Below are 13,160 nucleotides of genomic sequence, written 5' to 3'. Positions count from 1 at the left end.
CTCACAGGATAACAGTAGTTGCCTGCATTTCTAACCTTTTACCAGCTTCCATCCGAGAAACTAGGACCCAGAACACAGTAATATGATCTCCAATTAGCATAATATAAAAACAACCCAGTCATGTTTTCCATGGACTTTTCCAACCTCAAACTAAAAGCATAAAGCAGGGAGAAAAAGATAAAAATATACTCATGGAACTATAAATAGACATATACTGTCTGTGTGCACAGCCAAGCACTCTGACCCAAATGAGTATGTGTCGCTAAGAAAACCAAGCACCCAGATGTAGAAATCTGAGAATTTACCTTTTTGAAAGTGCAGTGTGAGAACAGACAGGAAGGGAAGGAGCCCTGATCACTTGGTATGTAAGAGGTTAAGTCCTCAGTCATCCTATTCTGAAGTGATTTATGATGATGTGTAGTGTTTCAAAACTTTCCCCCAGACCAAAGTACAGCCCTCTCCCTCCTCACGGAGTCCACTCTGGATGTGCTGAAATGGGAAGGAGGCGTGTTTTGCTGATCTGTTAAATTCTTACTGAAGTTTCCTTGATTTCCAGTGGCTGCTGTTGTTCGAGTTTGGTTTGGAGCAAACCTGAGGTAGCCCTGACAATTTGGGGACTGAATCCAGAGAAAAGGAAGAAGAAAAAGAAGAAAGAAAGAGGAAGAAGAAAAAGGTGGGGAGAAATAAAGAGAGGAGAGAAGTGAAGGGGAAAAGTCTTTTTTTAACACCACATTCCTGTGTTTTCTCTCAGCCTGGAAAACATATTAATCCCAGTGCTTTTACATCCGGAAACAAAGGGACTAAGCCAGACTGCGGGTGAAAGGGTGATAAGAAGGCTCCTGGAACTTTAAAAAGGGAATGAGCGAGATTCAGAAAACACAGGACTCTACTTTAAAGGACGTCCCTGTTGCTGCAAGGGACTGACACACAAGACCAAGGAGAAACTGCAGACAAATGGAGATACAAAGACTTACAAGGACAGCTCCTTTCACCTCATCCCACTTGTCCAGAAGGTAAAAAGACATAGCCTGAAAAAAAGGAGTCGGCTCAGCTCTCAGACCAGGACAGGTTGTGATCCGTGGGGGCTACTTTGCAAGCTGGGGCTGCAGCGCACGCCTTTTGTATTGCTCACCCTTGAGGAGGAGAGAGGGCTAGGAGAAAAGGATTTCATCTAGGAACTGTCCTGGGGACCAAACTTCAGATTTCTTTTGAAACCCTCTGCATTCCATCTCTATGAGCCTCAATGTAAGTGTGTGATCTTTTCTGGCCTTGATGTGTTTGTTTCTTTGTTGGATATTTGAAGAAATGAAATGTTAATGTTGTCATAATTAATAGACTCAGTTCCCATTTTCCCTGGAGCATCCAGAGAGTTAGTTGAAATAGTCAGGCACACTGGTTGGGGAACTCAGTTGGATTTCCTGTTTAATGTAACTGTCTGTGCTAAGCATTGACAATTATAGGAGTTTAAAAGCAACAGGATCTCATCCTATTTTCCATTCTCTGACCTCCTTCCTTTTTCCTTCTCTAGCCACCCCTTCCCCCTCTTCTTGGCCAAGATAGAGAGAGAGATAATGACCAGCTCTGTTTGTAATTAAATGATTTTCTTTCTTTTTCTTTCCCTCCCCTTTCTGTCTTATGACCCCTCTGCATCTCAAAGTGGATTACACAATGATGTGGAGAATGGGACCCTGTTTCACCATGCTGCTGGCAATGTGGCTGGTGTGTAGGTCAGAGCCTCAGCCCCCTGTCACGAATAGAAGGAACCATGAAATTCAGAAAGTTTCTCCAGTCAGCAGGAGGCCAGCTCGGTTTCTGAGACACACGGGGCGATCTAGTGGGACTGAGAGATCCACTCTGGAACAGCCAATCCTTCAGCCTCTTCAAAGGAGGAATGTGCCAGTGTTGAGACTAGCTCGCCCAACAGTGCGATCAACTCCCTTGGGCATCAATGGAGGCCCTGTGAGACCTGAGCTGAAACCCACAGCCAGGACCTCCCCCCGTGAGATGGTCCGAGATGAGGGATCCTCTGTTCGGTCAAGAATGTTGCGTTTCCCTTCGGGGTCCAGCTCTCCCAACATCCTTGCCAGCTTTGCAGGGAAGAACAGGGTGTGGGTCATCTCTGCCCCTCATGCCTCGGAAGGCTACTACCGGCTCATGATGAGCCTCCTGAAGGATGATGTATATTGTGAACTGGCCGAAAGACACATCCAGCAGATTGTGCTGTTCCACCAGGCAGGCGAGGAAGGGGGCAAGGTACGAAGGATCACCAGTGAGGGCCAGATTCTAGAGCAGTCCCTGGACCCCAGCCTCATCCCAAAGCTGATGAGCTTCCTGAAGCTGGAGAAGGGCAAGTTTGGCATGGTGCTCCTGAAGAAGACACTACAGGTGGAAGAGCGCTACCCCTACCCGGTCAGGCTAGAGGCCATGTATGAGGTCATCGACCAAGGCCCCATCCGCAAGATAGAGAAGATCAGGCAGAAGGGTTTTGTCCAAAAGTGTAAGGCTTCTGGGGTAGAGGGCCAGGTTGTAGAGGAGGGGAACAATGGTGGAGAAGCAGGAAGGCCAAGCCTGGGTAGTGAGAAGAAGAAAGAGGACCAGAGGAAAGCACAAGTCCCCCCAACCAGAGAGACTCGGGTAAAGGTAATGAGAAAGCTGGCTACCACCAAGGCAGCAGCTCCCCCGCCTCCCCCAACCCCAAGGGCCACCACTCTCCCTCCTGCTCCAGCCACAACGGCCTCCCGGGCCGTAACCCGGGTGGTAACAGTAGCTGCAAGACCTACGACTACCACCACCTTTCCAACTACCCAGAGGCCCTGGACCTCGCGGGTACAACCCATCTCAGCCTCCCACAGGCCCCCTGCTACAGCTGAGGTGACCACTGCCAGGGGAACTTCAGTCTCAGAGAATGTCTACCCTCCACCTAGGAAGGAGCCACAGAGGGAAAGGCCACAGGCCACCAGGAAGCCCAGCAAGGCCACCAGCTTTGAAAGCTTCACAGCCGCTTCTCCAGCCACAGTCTGGGAGCCCAGCACAAGGGCTGTTGGCCAAGGCCGTTTCCGAGACAACCGCACAGACAGGAGGGAACAGGGCCATGAGGACCCAAATGTAGTGCCAGGTCCCCACAAACCAGCAAAGGGGAAACTTCCCAAAAAGAAGACCCAGGACAAAATTCTTAGCAACGAATATGAGGATAAGTATGACCTCAGCCGACCTACTGCCTCTCAGTTGGAGGAGGAGCTGCAGGTGGGGAACATACCTTTGCAAAGTGCAGAAGAGTCGAAGAAGCATGAAAAGGTTGAGAAACCTGAGAAGGAGAAGAAAAAAAAGGTAAAGAATGAGAAAGCAGACAAGTTACTCAAGAGTGAAAAGCAAATGAAGAAGGCTGAGAAAAAGAACAAGCAGGAGAAAGAGAGGAGTAAGAAGAAAAAAGCAGGCAAAGCAGAGCAGGATGGCTATCAGAAGCCCACCACAAAACAACTCCCTCCAAGTCCCAAGAAGTCAGTGACTGACCTGCTGGGATCCTTTGAAGGCAAACGAAGGCTCCTTGTAAGTAATCTCCTTGCTAATGGTCTGTGGGTGAGGGAGTGTGTGTTCATGTTTGTCTCCTTAGTTTTATAAAATTACATTGCTTGATGCCAGACTATGGCTGAGTCTGCACCATGTCGAAGTTCAGATGGTCAGATCAGCAGCTCCCTTTGGCTTAGATGCTTTATGAATCTCTATACACACAAGACCTGACCCTATAGTACAGAGTCCATAGCTGGGGACCCTAGATCTGAGCTCAGGGAAGCACCTGTAGTCAACTTCTTCTAAACCTGCTATATGCTCTCCATTGTTACTTCTTTCTTCCAAGGGATATTTGTGGACATAGCTTCTATTTTATCAAGTTCAAAGACTAGAAGAGTGAAGGAGTTCCTCTAATCACAACTCAGGAGAGGCATTTCTCTCTGTTAGAACGCAGGAGTTAGAAGCATGTGTATGGGGGAACATGGCAGGGTTCCTTTTCTCTCCCTAATTGGTCTGTATCTATATTGGAAGCCTTAAAGGGAAAAGTAGGGCAACCTGGATGGGGAGTAGAGATAAAGTAAGGAAGAGTCCTTGTTGAATGACTCTCAGGAGCACTTTTAAAATCAGCTGGCAGAAATCTTCTCCTGGTAGTTTGCCTCCTCCATCACTGCCCAACTACCAGTGAGAGCCAAACATGGAATGTGGGGAACTGGGTTAAAAGTTCTGATTTGCAGTGCCCTCAAGATGCATCTGAATTTAGAGTCAGATGTCAGTTTTTCCTGAAGCTCTATTAAATAAGAGGGAGAGATTGAGAGAGAGAGAGAGAGAGAGAGAGAGAGAGAGAGAGAGAGAGAGAAGTAGTCCTTACTTTTGACTTGCCTGTGGTTCTGAGTGTCACTAGAATGGTAATAGGATCTAGTTAAATCTCTGGACAGCACTGGGCAGGAATAACCACATCCTAAATGGAAAGACAGTTCTCATCAACGACATGAAAATAATTCCTTCTCTTCTCTACATCTTCTGTTCCTCTCTTTTAGGCCCTTCCAAGATTTCTACCCCCAGGCTTCTTAATGCCATATTTTACTCCAGGCTGTCAAAGAGGGAAATTGTTATAATTAACTCAGAGCAAAAGATCAGCAAGTTACTGTTTGGTAATGTGTGTTAGGAATGATTTTCTCAGACACTTGGATGAGGGAGATTTCTCATGCCATCGTGACAGTGTCCATCCCACTGAACACCCGTTCTGGTTCCATGCTCTGCATTTGTTCTGCAAGAGAAGCTATCCTTCTCTCAAAGCATTTCTCAGAGGGTCTTTTAGTTTTTCTAGCCTGGCCTAACTTTGGATTAACGGTCTAGGAAGAGGAGCTCTGGTGCCCATTTATCTACAGAAGTTTCAAAGTTTTTAAATGCACATTTTAAATGTAAACCAGAGCAGAGATCTTTGTGGTGTTTTTCCTGGGTGGAACATATCTCAAATTCTCCTTACCTATTTTATCAATAGTGGAGCTATGGATTAGAACAAAACCTAAGCTCTGGTTGATATTAAGGGTGTGTGTGTGTGTGTGTGTGTGTGTCTGTCTGTCTGTCTGTCTTATTATGTACTTTTAATATGTTGTTAGAATATTTTTTTGCAATTCTGGGGATTGAACCAAGGTCCTTGCATGTGCTAGATAAACAGTCTACCACTGAGTTACATCTCCAGCCCCTGTTGTTACAATTTTAACCACATCCTTAAAGTGATTGCACAAATTTAAGCTATCAGAGACAGGCCATCTGTTAGACTAGTATAACAGCTATTTGAATATTCCACAAGTCTATAAACTTAAATGGGAGTGTTCCAATTAGATCTAAAAGAATCACTGATTTCAGAGTAGAACTCTATCTGGTACTTGAGTGTTTGTTGGGGGACCGGTGGGCATGGGAAAGCATTCCATTGCTCTCCTCCTGAGTAGCTGGGACTTTGTCCAGCCCACTAAAGCATATCACCCAACTCTATCCTCTTGGCCAACAGGGCAGGCAAAGTGTTCCTTGTGGTCAGGTTTTAAGCAGGGAGAATATAATCATGGGTAAAATGTCAGAATTGTAATTGTGCACCCGTCTGGCAAATACTTCCATTGCCCCTAGTTTGTGAATCAAAAGAAAGAGGTTTTCATACTGTATCCCTGCTTAGCCATGCTTTTGATTTTCCCTTCTCTCTACTCCCTTAGTTAGAGATCTGGAAGCCCAGCTGGGTCTTTTCTGCTTTTAACAGAATCCCTGGTTATAAATTTCTAGCAAGTGAAGCTCAAAAGACAGCTTCTGCTGATGTCATGTGAGGCAAAACAGAAACCAGCTGGAATTGCTCCTAGCAATGCTGGCTCTGTGGAACTAGTCAGAGCCAGGTTTGTTATTAGAAAGAAAATGCCAACAGAAGGCATTTCAGTCTTTCAGTCCTGCCTGTGACCAGATGATGACTATATCAGAAATGTGTTTGCTGAGGAGCTAATGATGTATGAAGTAAGAATGGATTAGAAAAGACTAGATGAAGTTAACACAATAGAAAAGCAAAACAGTTGTAGAAAAAAGTTTCACCAGACAGGAAGGAGACCAGTGTTTTGTGGATGAAAGACATTATTGGTACCATTAATCCTTTTCCACTCATTTTTTTTCTTTCCATCAAACTCTGCCGATGTTATTCAGGAAGTTCAGTGATTCAATTAATATTCATTAAGACTTAGCACTGTCAAGTGGTTCAAGTGTAGCTAAGAGCGTTTACCTCCAACTGGACTCAATTTAAGCCAGTGTTTTAAACTGAAAACAGGTTTGCATTCTAAGAAACAGTGCAGGCCTTTTAGGTCATCTCTTTTCGGTAGCCTGACGCCTGAGTATAATTTATCATAAGCTCCTGCTGTTTTGCATTCACTTCTATCATTCTTTAGAGGTGAAAACATAAATATATAACTGCTACTTAGCCAGTGACTTAGAGAGACCCTGGAAGCAATGGTATAGGTTGTGGTTGGTCCAATTGTGTCCTAGCGGTCTCCAGAGGCATTGCAGATAGAACTGCATATCTTACTGTTAGGCCAGAGTCAATCCCTCTGACAAGAGAAGGGCACATCCTGCATTCATGGTACTTTTCTGAGACCGTATGGATTAATTCCTACAATAATCCTATGAGGAATGATTTATTAACCCTGCCTTATGAAAGAGAACACAGAAGCTTAAACAGGTTGAGAAGTTACCCAAGGTGTATAGCTAGAATCAGAACTTGTATGTGCTTGATTTTAAAGCTCAAACTTTAAAAGCTCAAGCCCACTCCCATTCTGTATTCCCATGGCATATGCCATAAATTGAAAGAGAACTGAAGAATCATTTGGCTTACTTAGTTAATAAATACGAACATTTTATTATTTATTTATTTATTTATTTTGGTGGTACTGGAGTTTGAACTCAGGGCTTCATGCTTGCTAGGCAGGCACTCTACCACTTGATCCACTGCACCAGCCACAAACATTTTAAAATTCATTTTAAGCCTTGGGTTACTGAGAGAAGTGGTAAGATATAGAAATTAAGCACAAATTGTGGGATTTCTGCCCTTACTTCATAGCTGTTTCTCTTGGTTTCTAGGCAGTCAGTCAAGAACAGTAGACTGAATCGAAGGTAACCTAAACTTTCAGACTACCTGGCGTCACATTGAGGCTGACTATAGTGAGAGTGCAGATAAGGTGTTTATCACTAACACATTGGACTATGAGGAGTACAGTTGACAAGTAATCATTGGTACTCTCAGATGTACTTGCTTGTCAGTTAAAAAGGGGTCTCCATATGCTGAATTGCATAAGTTCAAGTACAAGTTTAAGCATTCTTTGACCACTGAATTGCGTGTGATTCAAGTGGGATAACATTTTCAACCTGATTTCAAAGACCTGAATATTAAGATGACAACCTGCTTATTTTGTTTAATTTTAGATAAGGATTTAAGGCTCTGCTTTATAAGGCAGACTACTAGCTTAGAAGTTACTTTCCAGAATCCTGTAAAAATCTACTGTTTTGAACCAAATACCATATTTAGAATAACCTGAGGCTTAAAATATCTTCCCCTTAGCATCTTTCCATCCCTGTTTGCTCCCTTTGCTTATACAAACAGACTTCCTTCTCACACTCATTGAGCCAAAAGCAGTTGGAGCAGAAACACGAATAAGATCATAACACAAATTTAAATTCATGATACATGCCCTAATTTACTGCCATCAAACTGGAAAGATGCCAGGTGACAGATAACAATGTTTATTGAGCAGTTCCATGATGCTCTTTTTTAGGAAGAGGAGACTAGTTTCTTTCTTAAATACTGAAATGCAGCCAAACTAGAGTATGACTGTGAGGGAGATGCCAATGCATAGAGAAAGAAAGCCAACACATAGGTCAGGTAGTCAACTTTATGCATTTATCCCTGGGCAAACTCAAGGAGCAAACTAACATAAGGGAGAGGGTCATTCCAATTTGTTTGTGGGCTGCTTCTGGACATTTGTAACCAGGGATCCCCGTGTTCTTGAGTCCTTCCCCTCTCCTCTGGCTGAAGTGATCTCTAGCCCGAGGAACAATGGACCAACACTGACCTTTCCCCCACCATTTGCAGGACAGTATTAGGGTCTGAGGCTTCAGTGCCTTGGTGAACTTGACATCAACAGAAAAGATAAAAGGAAATACATAAATCCTGTGTAAGCTGTGCAGACAACCAGAACTGTAATTAGGAGGAGGAAGTGATTGAGATAAGGTAGTAGGGGGAGGGCATTTGTGGTGGGAGGGGCAAGAAGAGCAAACACAGATGAAGGAAAGTGAGTGAACTATTCAGAGGCTCAGACATGCATATGCTGGAGTGCACAGGGCCTGTACAGGTATATACATATAATTGTTTAATTTTTTCAGCTTTAAGAGCCTGGCATAGAAGTTGTTCATGAAGATGACAAAGCGAAATTCACAAGATTAAAAAGGCTGAGGCTAGCCAGAGGTTGAACTAGGACAAAAAAGCCAGCCTGCCAACTTTTGACTGCAATTATCCTTTCTCTGAGCCCAAGATGCCTTTCATTTCATAATTTAGACTGGTCTGGTCCTGTGGGGGTTAAGAGGTCATGTAAGGGAGGAATAGGGGAAAGTTAGCAAGAGAGAGCCTGGGGCAGGATCCTGGAGGGTGGGAAGCCAGGAAATGAGTCATGCAAAATGAATGTCACCTCACCTTGGGGAAAGAAAGCCTGAGAGGTTTTTATTTATTTGAAATTCCCACTGGGTAACTGTGGCCTAACACTACTGTGTGCAGAGCTATGTGGGAGAAGCTGCCACACAGTGGAGCAAGAATTTCTCTGTGATTATATATTGTCTGAATTTTTAATATATACACACAAGGAGAGAAGACTAGAGAAAACCTGAAAGCTCTTAAAAATCTGGTCGAATCAGGGTCTGTCTGTGGATTGTATGGGGCTTATGGAAAAGGAGAATGAAATTACACAGAGGCAGGTAATTATCAACCATCTAGCATATGAGCAACTGTGCCTAGAAACTCCTCTAAACATTTTAAGAATGGGTTTATTTTTAATTAAGGATAGAGAACCCAAAATCATTGACAGTACATCTTTTTATTTTACTTTTGTTTTCACTGTTTCATGTTCTCACTTAAACATGTATTTTGTTCATCTTGAAATAGTGCATTTATGAGCAAAGAATAAGAAAGAAAAACCTAAAATATGTCAAGTTAAAATAAAACTTTAAGATTCAGACTATCATCTCAAAAACCATATAGCTAATTAAAAACAAGCGAACGAACACAAAATGTCATCATCTATCTTTTTTAGAGCCACCTTAAATCTTTTTTTAAGGCTAAGTGTAAATCAATGAATAAATTTGGGGGAATTTTATTATTTGCCCCTTAGGAATTACATTTCTAAAACAAATATTCCCTGGCTACCACATTCATCTGAACAGACATAAACAGAAAGTCAAAAATGAACTAGAGCATGTCTATTTAAAATAAATAACAATCTCAGGAATTAAAAAAAGACAACCTTCTTCCAGAAAACCTTTGTTAATGTTCCACTCAAAAGATATTGAACACATTTTGATTTCCTAGAGGGAGAGTGTTTTGTCAGGCATAGAGAATTCCTAGCAGGGTAAACCTACAGGCAGAAATAAATAAATCTGATAGAAAAATAAACAGCAAGATCAAGTTGAGACCACATTTATTGACCATTTTTGACAAAATATGTGGAAGAGATTAACATCATTGTGACTTCCCCTGTGAAAAATGCCAAATTAACAAACATAGGCTTTAGGAATAGTTTATAAGTGTAGGTGGGTAAAAAGAAAAGTGGCTGATAAATTTGAATGGGGTCAGTGAAAGAAGGTTTTTTTACAGAAAAAAAATTTATAGTGACTTACCTCTGAGCTCAATGATGAGGCAGCAAATGGGGGAACAGATAGTGTTCATTGCAGACATCAGTCGGGTGAGCTATTTGGGGTCAAGAAGATCAAAAAGGACCTGGTCATCTCCAGAACGAATTTTCACTTCTTCCCACCTCCAGGGTGAACAATATGGTGCCTGCCTGTTATGCAGTGTGAAAACAGTTCTGGTTTCAGTTTAGGAAAATCTGTGAAATTGGAGAAGCTAAACAGAAGAAAAAAGACAACTAAAATAAGCAAGTAGAAAAGCTTTTATTTTAAATTAGATAAAAAATACTGAGACAATTAGAAAGAGGGTTCAAGAAGAAATTTAAAAAATTTGAGACAACCTCATAATGAAATGTAGTTTTTCAGATGGCTGGTGATTGAAGTATCACTTAATTGTTCTGTGTTCCATTTTTCCCCAGAAGTCAAGGATCACAACCTAAGGATGAAAGATAAGGGGCTAGGTGAAAAACCCTACGGCTGACTTGCAGGGAAGGCTAAACTAAAAGAATTAAGACCATCCTATTTAGGGACTCCACTATCAAAAGCCACTTGAGTAGATCCAGTGTGACAATGAATATTATCTCTGTGACAAAATATAGTCCAAAAGACCATCATAAAAACTTTCTGCAAGGTTGCCTAACACAAATTCTAAACCATTGAATGTTTCACAGTGCCCAAGGCCTGGCAATAAAACTCTCTCAACACTGTGGAATGTGAAAAAATGTAACCACAGATTAACCAATTAGGATAATGAAACTCAAAATAAGGAGAGACAGATACCATTTGTTACACAATTATTGCATGACAAGCATTCATGTAATATAGCAGTCTTGCAAAATAAGTATCCCTATTCAGGGTTCACAAAGGTAAAACCAAGACACACATATTAATGAATGTATATAATGAAAGTGAGTAGAAACATCTAAGCTGTATGGAGTCATAAAGAAAAAGAAAAAAAAGAGTCCTGTCCAAATGTCCCACATTGGCCTTGGTAGTGCTAAGTGCCCAACAGAACAATCTGTATTTCAGTCACCCTCTGTTTAAAATCATCTCTGGGTTTTGACTCAGTGTGAGCTAACGTGTGAATTAATATTTGCTTGTCCTCACCCACCTCCAGTTGATCACCGCTCCCAAGTCTGAGAATAATATGTATGTGCAACAGCGTGATGAGTATCTGGAAAGTTTCTGCAAGATGGCTACCAGGAAAATCTCTGTGATCACAATCTTCGGCCCTGCCAACAACAGCACCATGAAAATCGACCACTTCCAGCTAGGTTCTCTTAAACATTTAAATTTTATTATTGTTTTCCTTGTATCTAAGGTGGGAGAAATATTATAGGAAAGGTCTTTGGGGGATCAAAAGAAACATTCAAGTCTAGAATTTTCTTTGGTTGTGGTATCACAGGTGAGTTTGCCTATCTATTTAGACAGTCATTCCAGGAGGTTTCTGGCTTAAGTTTCAGCACTTGAAAATGAAAAATTTGTGACCACTATTCTTGCCTGAAAGTCAGTAAGGTGAAGGGAAATAAGAAGAGTGTGAGGGAGAGTCACGGAGGTATCAGGATCTTCTGGACCCTGGGTGTTCTTACTTGTGATCTGCTTGCAAGTTTTATGCTGCAGGTGACTCAACACACATGGGGACCTGCCAGATCCCATGAAATACTTGACCCTGGCAAGCCTGTGGAGGGAAGTAAGCAGATTTGAGAGAAACTGTTAAGTTAAATGAAAAATCACCAAAAATATGGACTGAACTGTACCCAGGTCTTTCTGGAGAGTAAAAGAATTTGGCTGAATTTAGAATTTTCACAATTTTTTATATTAATGATGCATTTGAGGTTTGTAGGGAGCACAGCTAAGCCTTGGGCAGCTGAAATCTAACTCATTGCAGTTCCCATGAAAATGTTGCAAGATTCACTGTGAATAGTGAAGACCAGTCTGACCCAACCAGTTCCTTTTATAATTATGACATCGCTAAGATTTTAGCTTTTAAAAATTTGTTTTACATTAATTCTTTTTTTTGTTTGTTTTTTGGTTTTTTTTTTGGTGATACTGGGGTTTGAATTCAGTGCCTCAGGCTTGCTTTACTGTAATGAAAACCCTTCATACTAATTCTTTATATTTCATTCTTTATATATCCTGCATATTTTTCATAAAGTATATGATATATTTCATCTGAAATAATATAAATAGCATTTCCCTACTATTAACATTTACATTCAATATATGTAAACACATTGTCTCACAGATTTTTCTGGCAATATGATCTTAGTAAAAATGAACACATATCAGTCATAGTTATGTTGTGATAATGTCAACTTGATTTGAATATGGACTTTCTAAATTGTGTATTTTTAGTTATGGTTAGAACATTTAACATGAGACCTACTCTCAACAAAAATTTAAGTGCAAAATATAGTGTTTTTAACTATAAGCACAATATTATACAACATACCTCTAGAACTTAGGTATAAATTTCAGCTATGCATTGTCTTTTACTAGCTTACTGTCCCCTGAGATGGTCACAAAGGACAAAGAAATAATATCCTTGCTCATGTCCTATCATAAATCATTGTGGATTAATGATTGATTTGTGGACATTTATCTCTTAATAAAACAACATAGTCATACAAACAAAAGACAAGAAGTAATTCTGAAGGCAAACAGATTCAAATTCAGAGTTACAACATATTGTGTGATCTTAAGTAAATTAGCTCACAAGATAATCATACCTATTTCCCTGGCGTGGTGGGGATTAAATAAGATAATATATACTAACACTTGTCTGATAATAGACACTATTTTTGTGGCCATAATCATCACCATAATTGTCTGGCAGTCATCTAGAGATTAATGAGCTCTCAGAGTTGTTACTAGAGCACCTAAAATTACAAAATAATTACCATTGCTTTCTACTAATTATAGAACATTGACTCATGAACCCTTGCAACCCTGCTCTTCCAGGTCAGACTGCATTAGTACTCTTGGTGATAAAAAGGAAGCCCAAAAGGCTAATACTATAAAGCCATATTTAGTGGTTAACAGGGATTCAACCATTTGTTTCCTGGAGTTAATCATAGTAGCACGAGCTAATGGGCTGGACTGGTGCTGGCTGGTGATGAAAGTCCTCCTTACCAGGTGTTCCCAGTATCAGATGTGCTTCCATCAATTCTTGAACACAGTATTCCCATTCCTTATTTCAGAGGAGTTTGGAAAAGTCATTACACCTTCTGCCTCAA

The 13,160-nt window shown here is 41.3% G+C and overlaps 1 protein-coding gene across 2 annotated transcripts in view; it reads left to right on the top strand.

The window, feature by feature from the left end:
* Positions 1–222: 222 nt before the first annotated feature.
* Ccdc80 (coiled-coil domain containing 80) overlaps positions 223–13,160 on the top strand; it is a 33,009-nt gene continuing 20,071 nt past the window's right edge. The window contains exons 1-4 of one of the 2 annotated variants that reach the window (XM_020159132.2): positions 223–361; positions 557–1,245; positions 1,658–3,546; positions 11,042–11,198. In XM_020159132.2, coding sequence (XP_020014721.1) covers positions 1,669–3,546; positions 11,042–11,198 — 2,035 coding nt within the window. In that variant the 5' untranslated portion in view covers positions 223–361; positions 557–1,245; positions 1,658–1,668. Of the gene's footprint in view, positions 362–446; positions 1,246–1,657; positions 3,547–11,041; positions 11,199–13,160 lie in introns of those variants that run through there. The other variant, XM_020159131.2, reaches the window with a different exon arrangement.

This window comes from Castor canadensis, chromosome 5 (genome assembly GCF_047511655.1).
Source record: "Castor canadensis chromosome 5, mCasCan1.hap1v2, whole genome shotgun sequence".
In the NCBI taxonomy this organism is placed as follows: Eukaryota; Metazoa; Chordata; class Mammalia; order Rodentia; family Castoridae; genus Castor; species Castor canadensis.
Note: the sequence above shows the minus strand (reverse complement) of the source record. Positions and strands in the feature narration are given on the sequence as shown.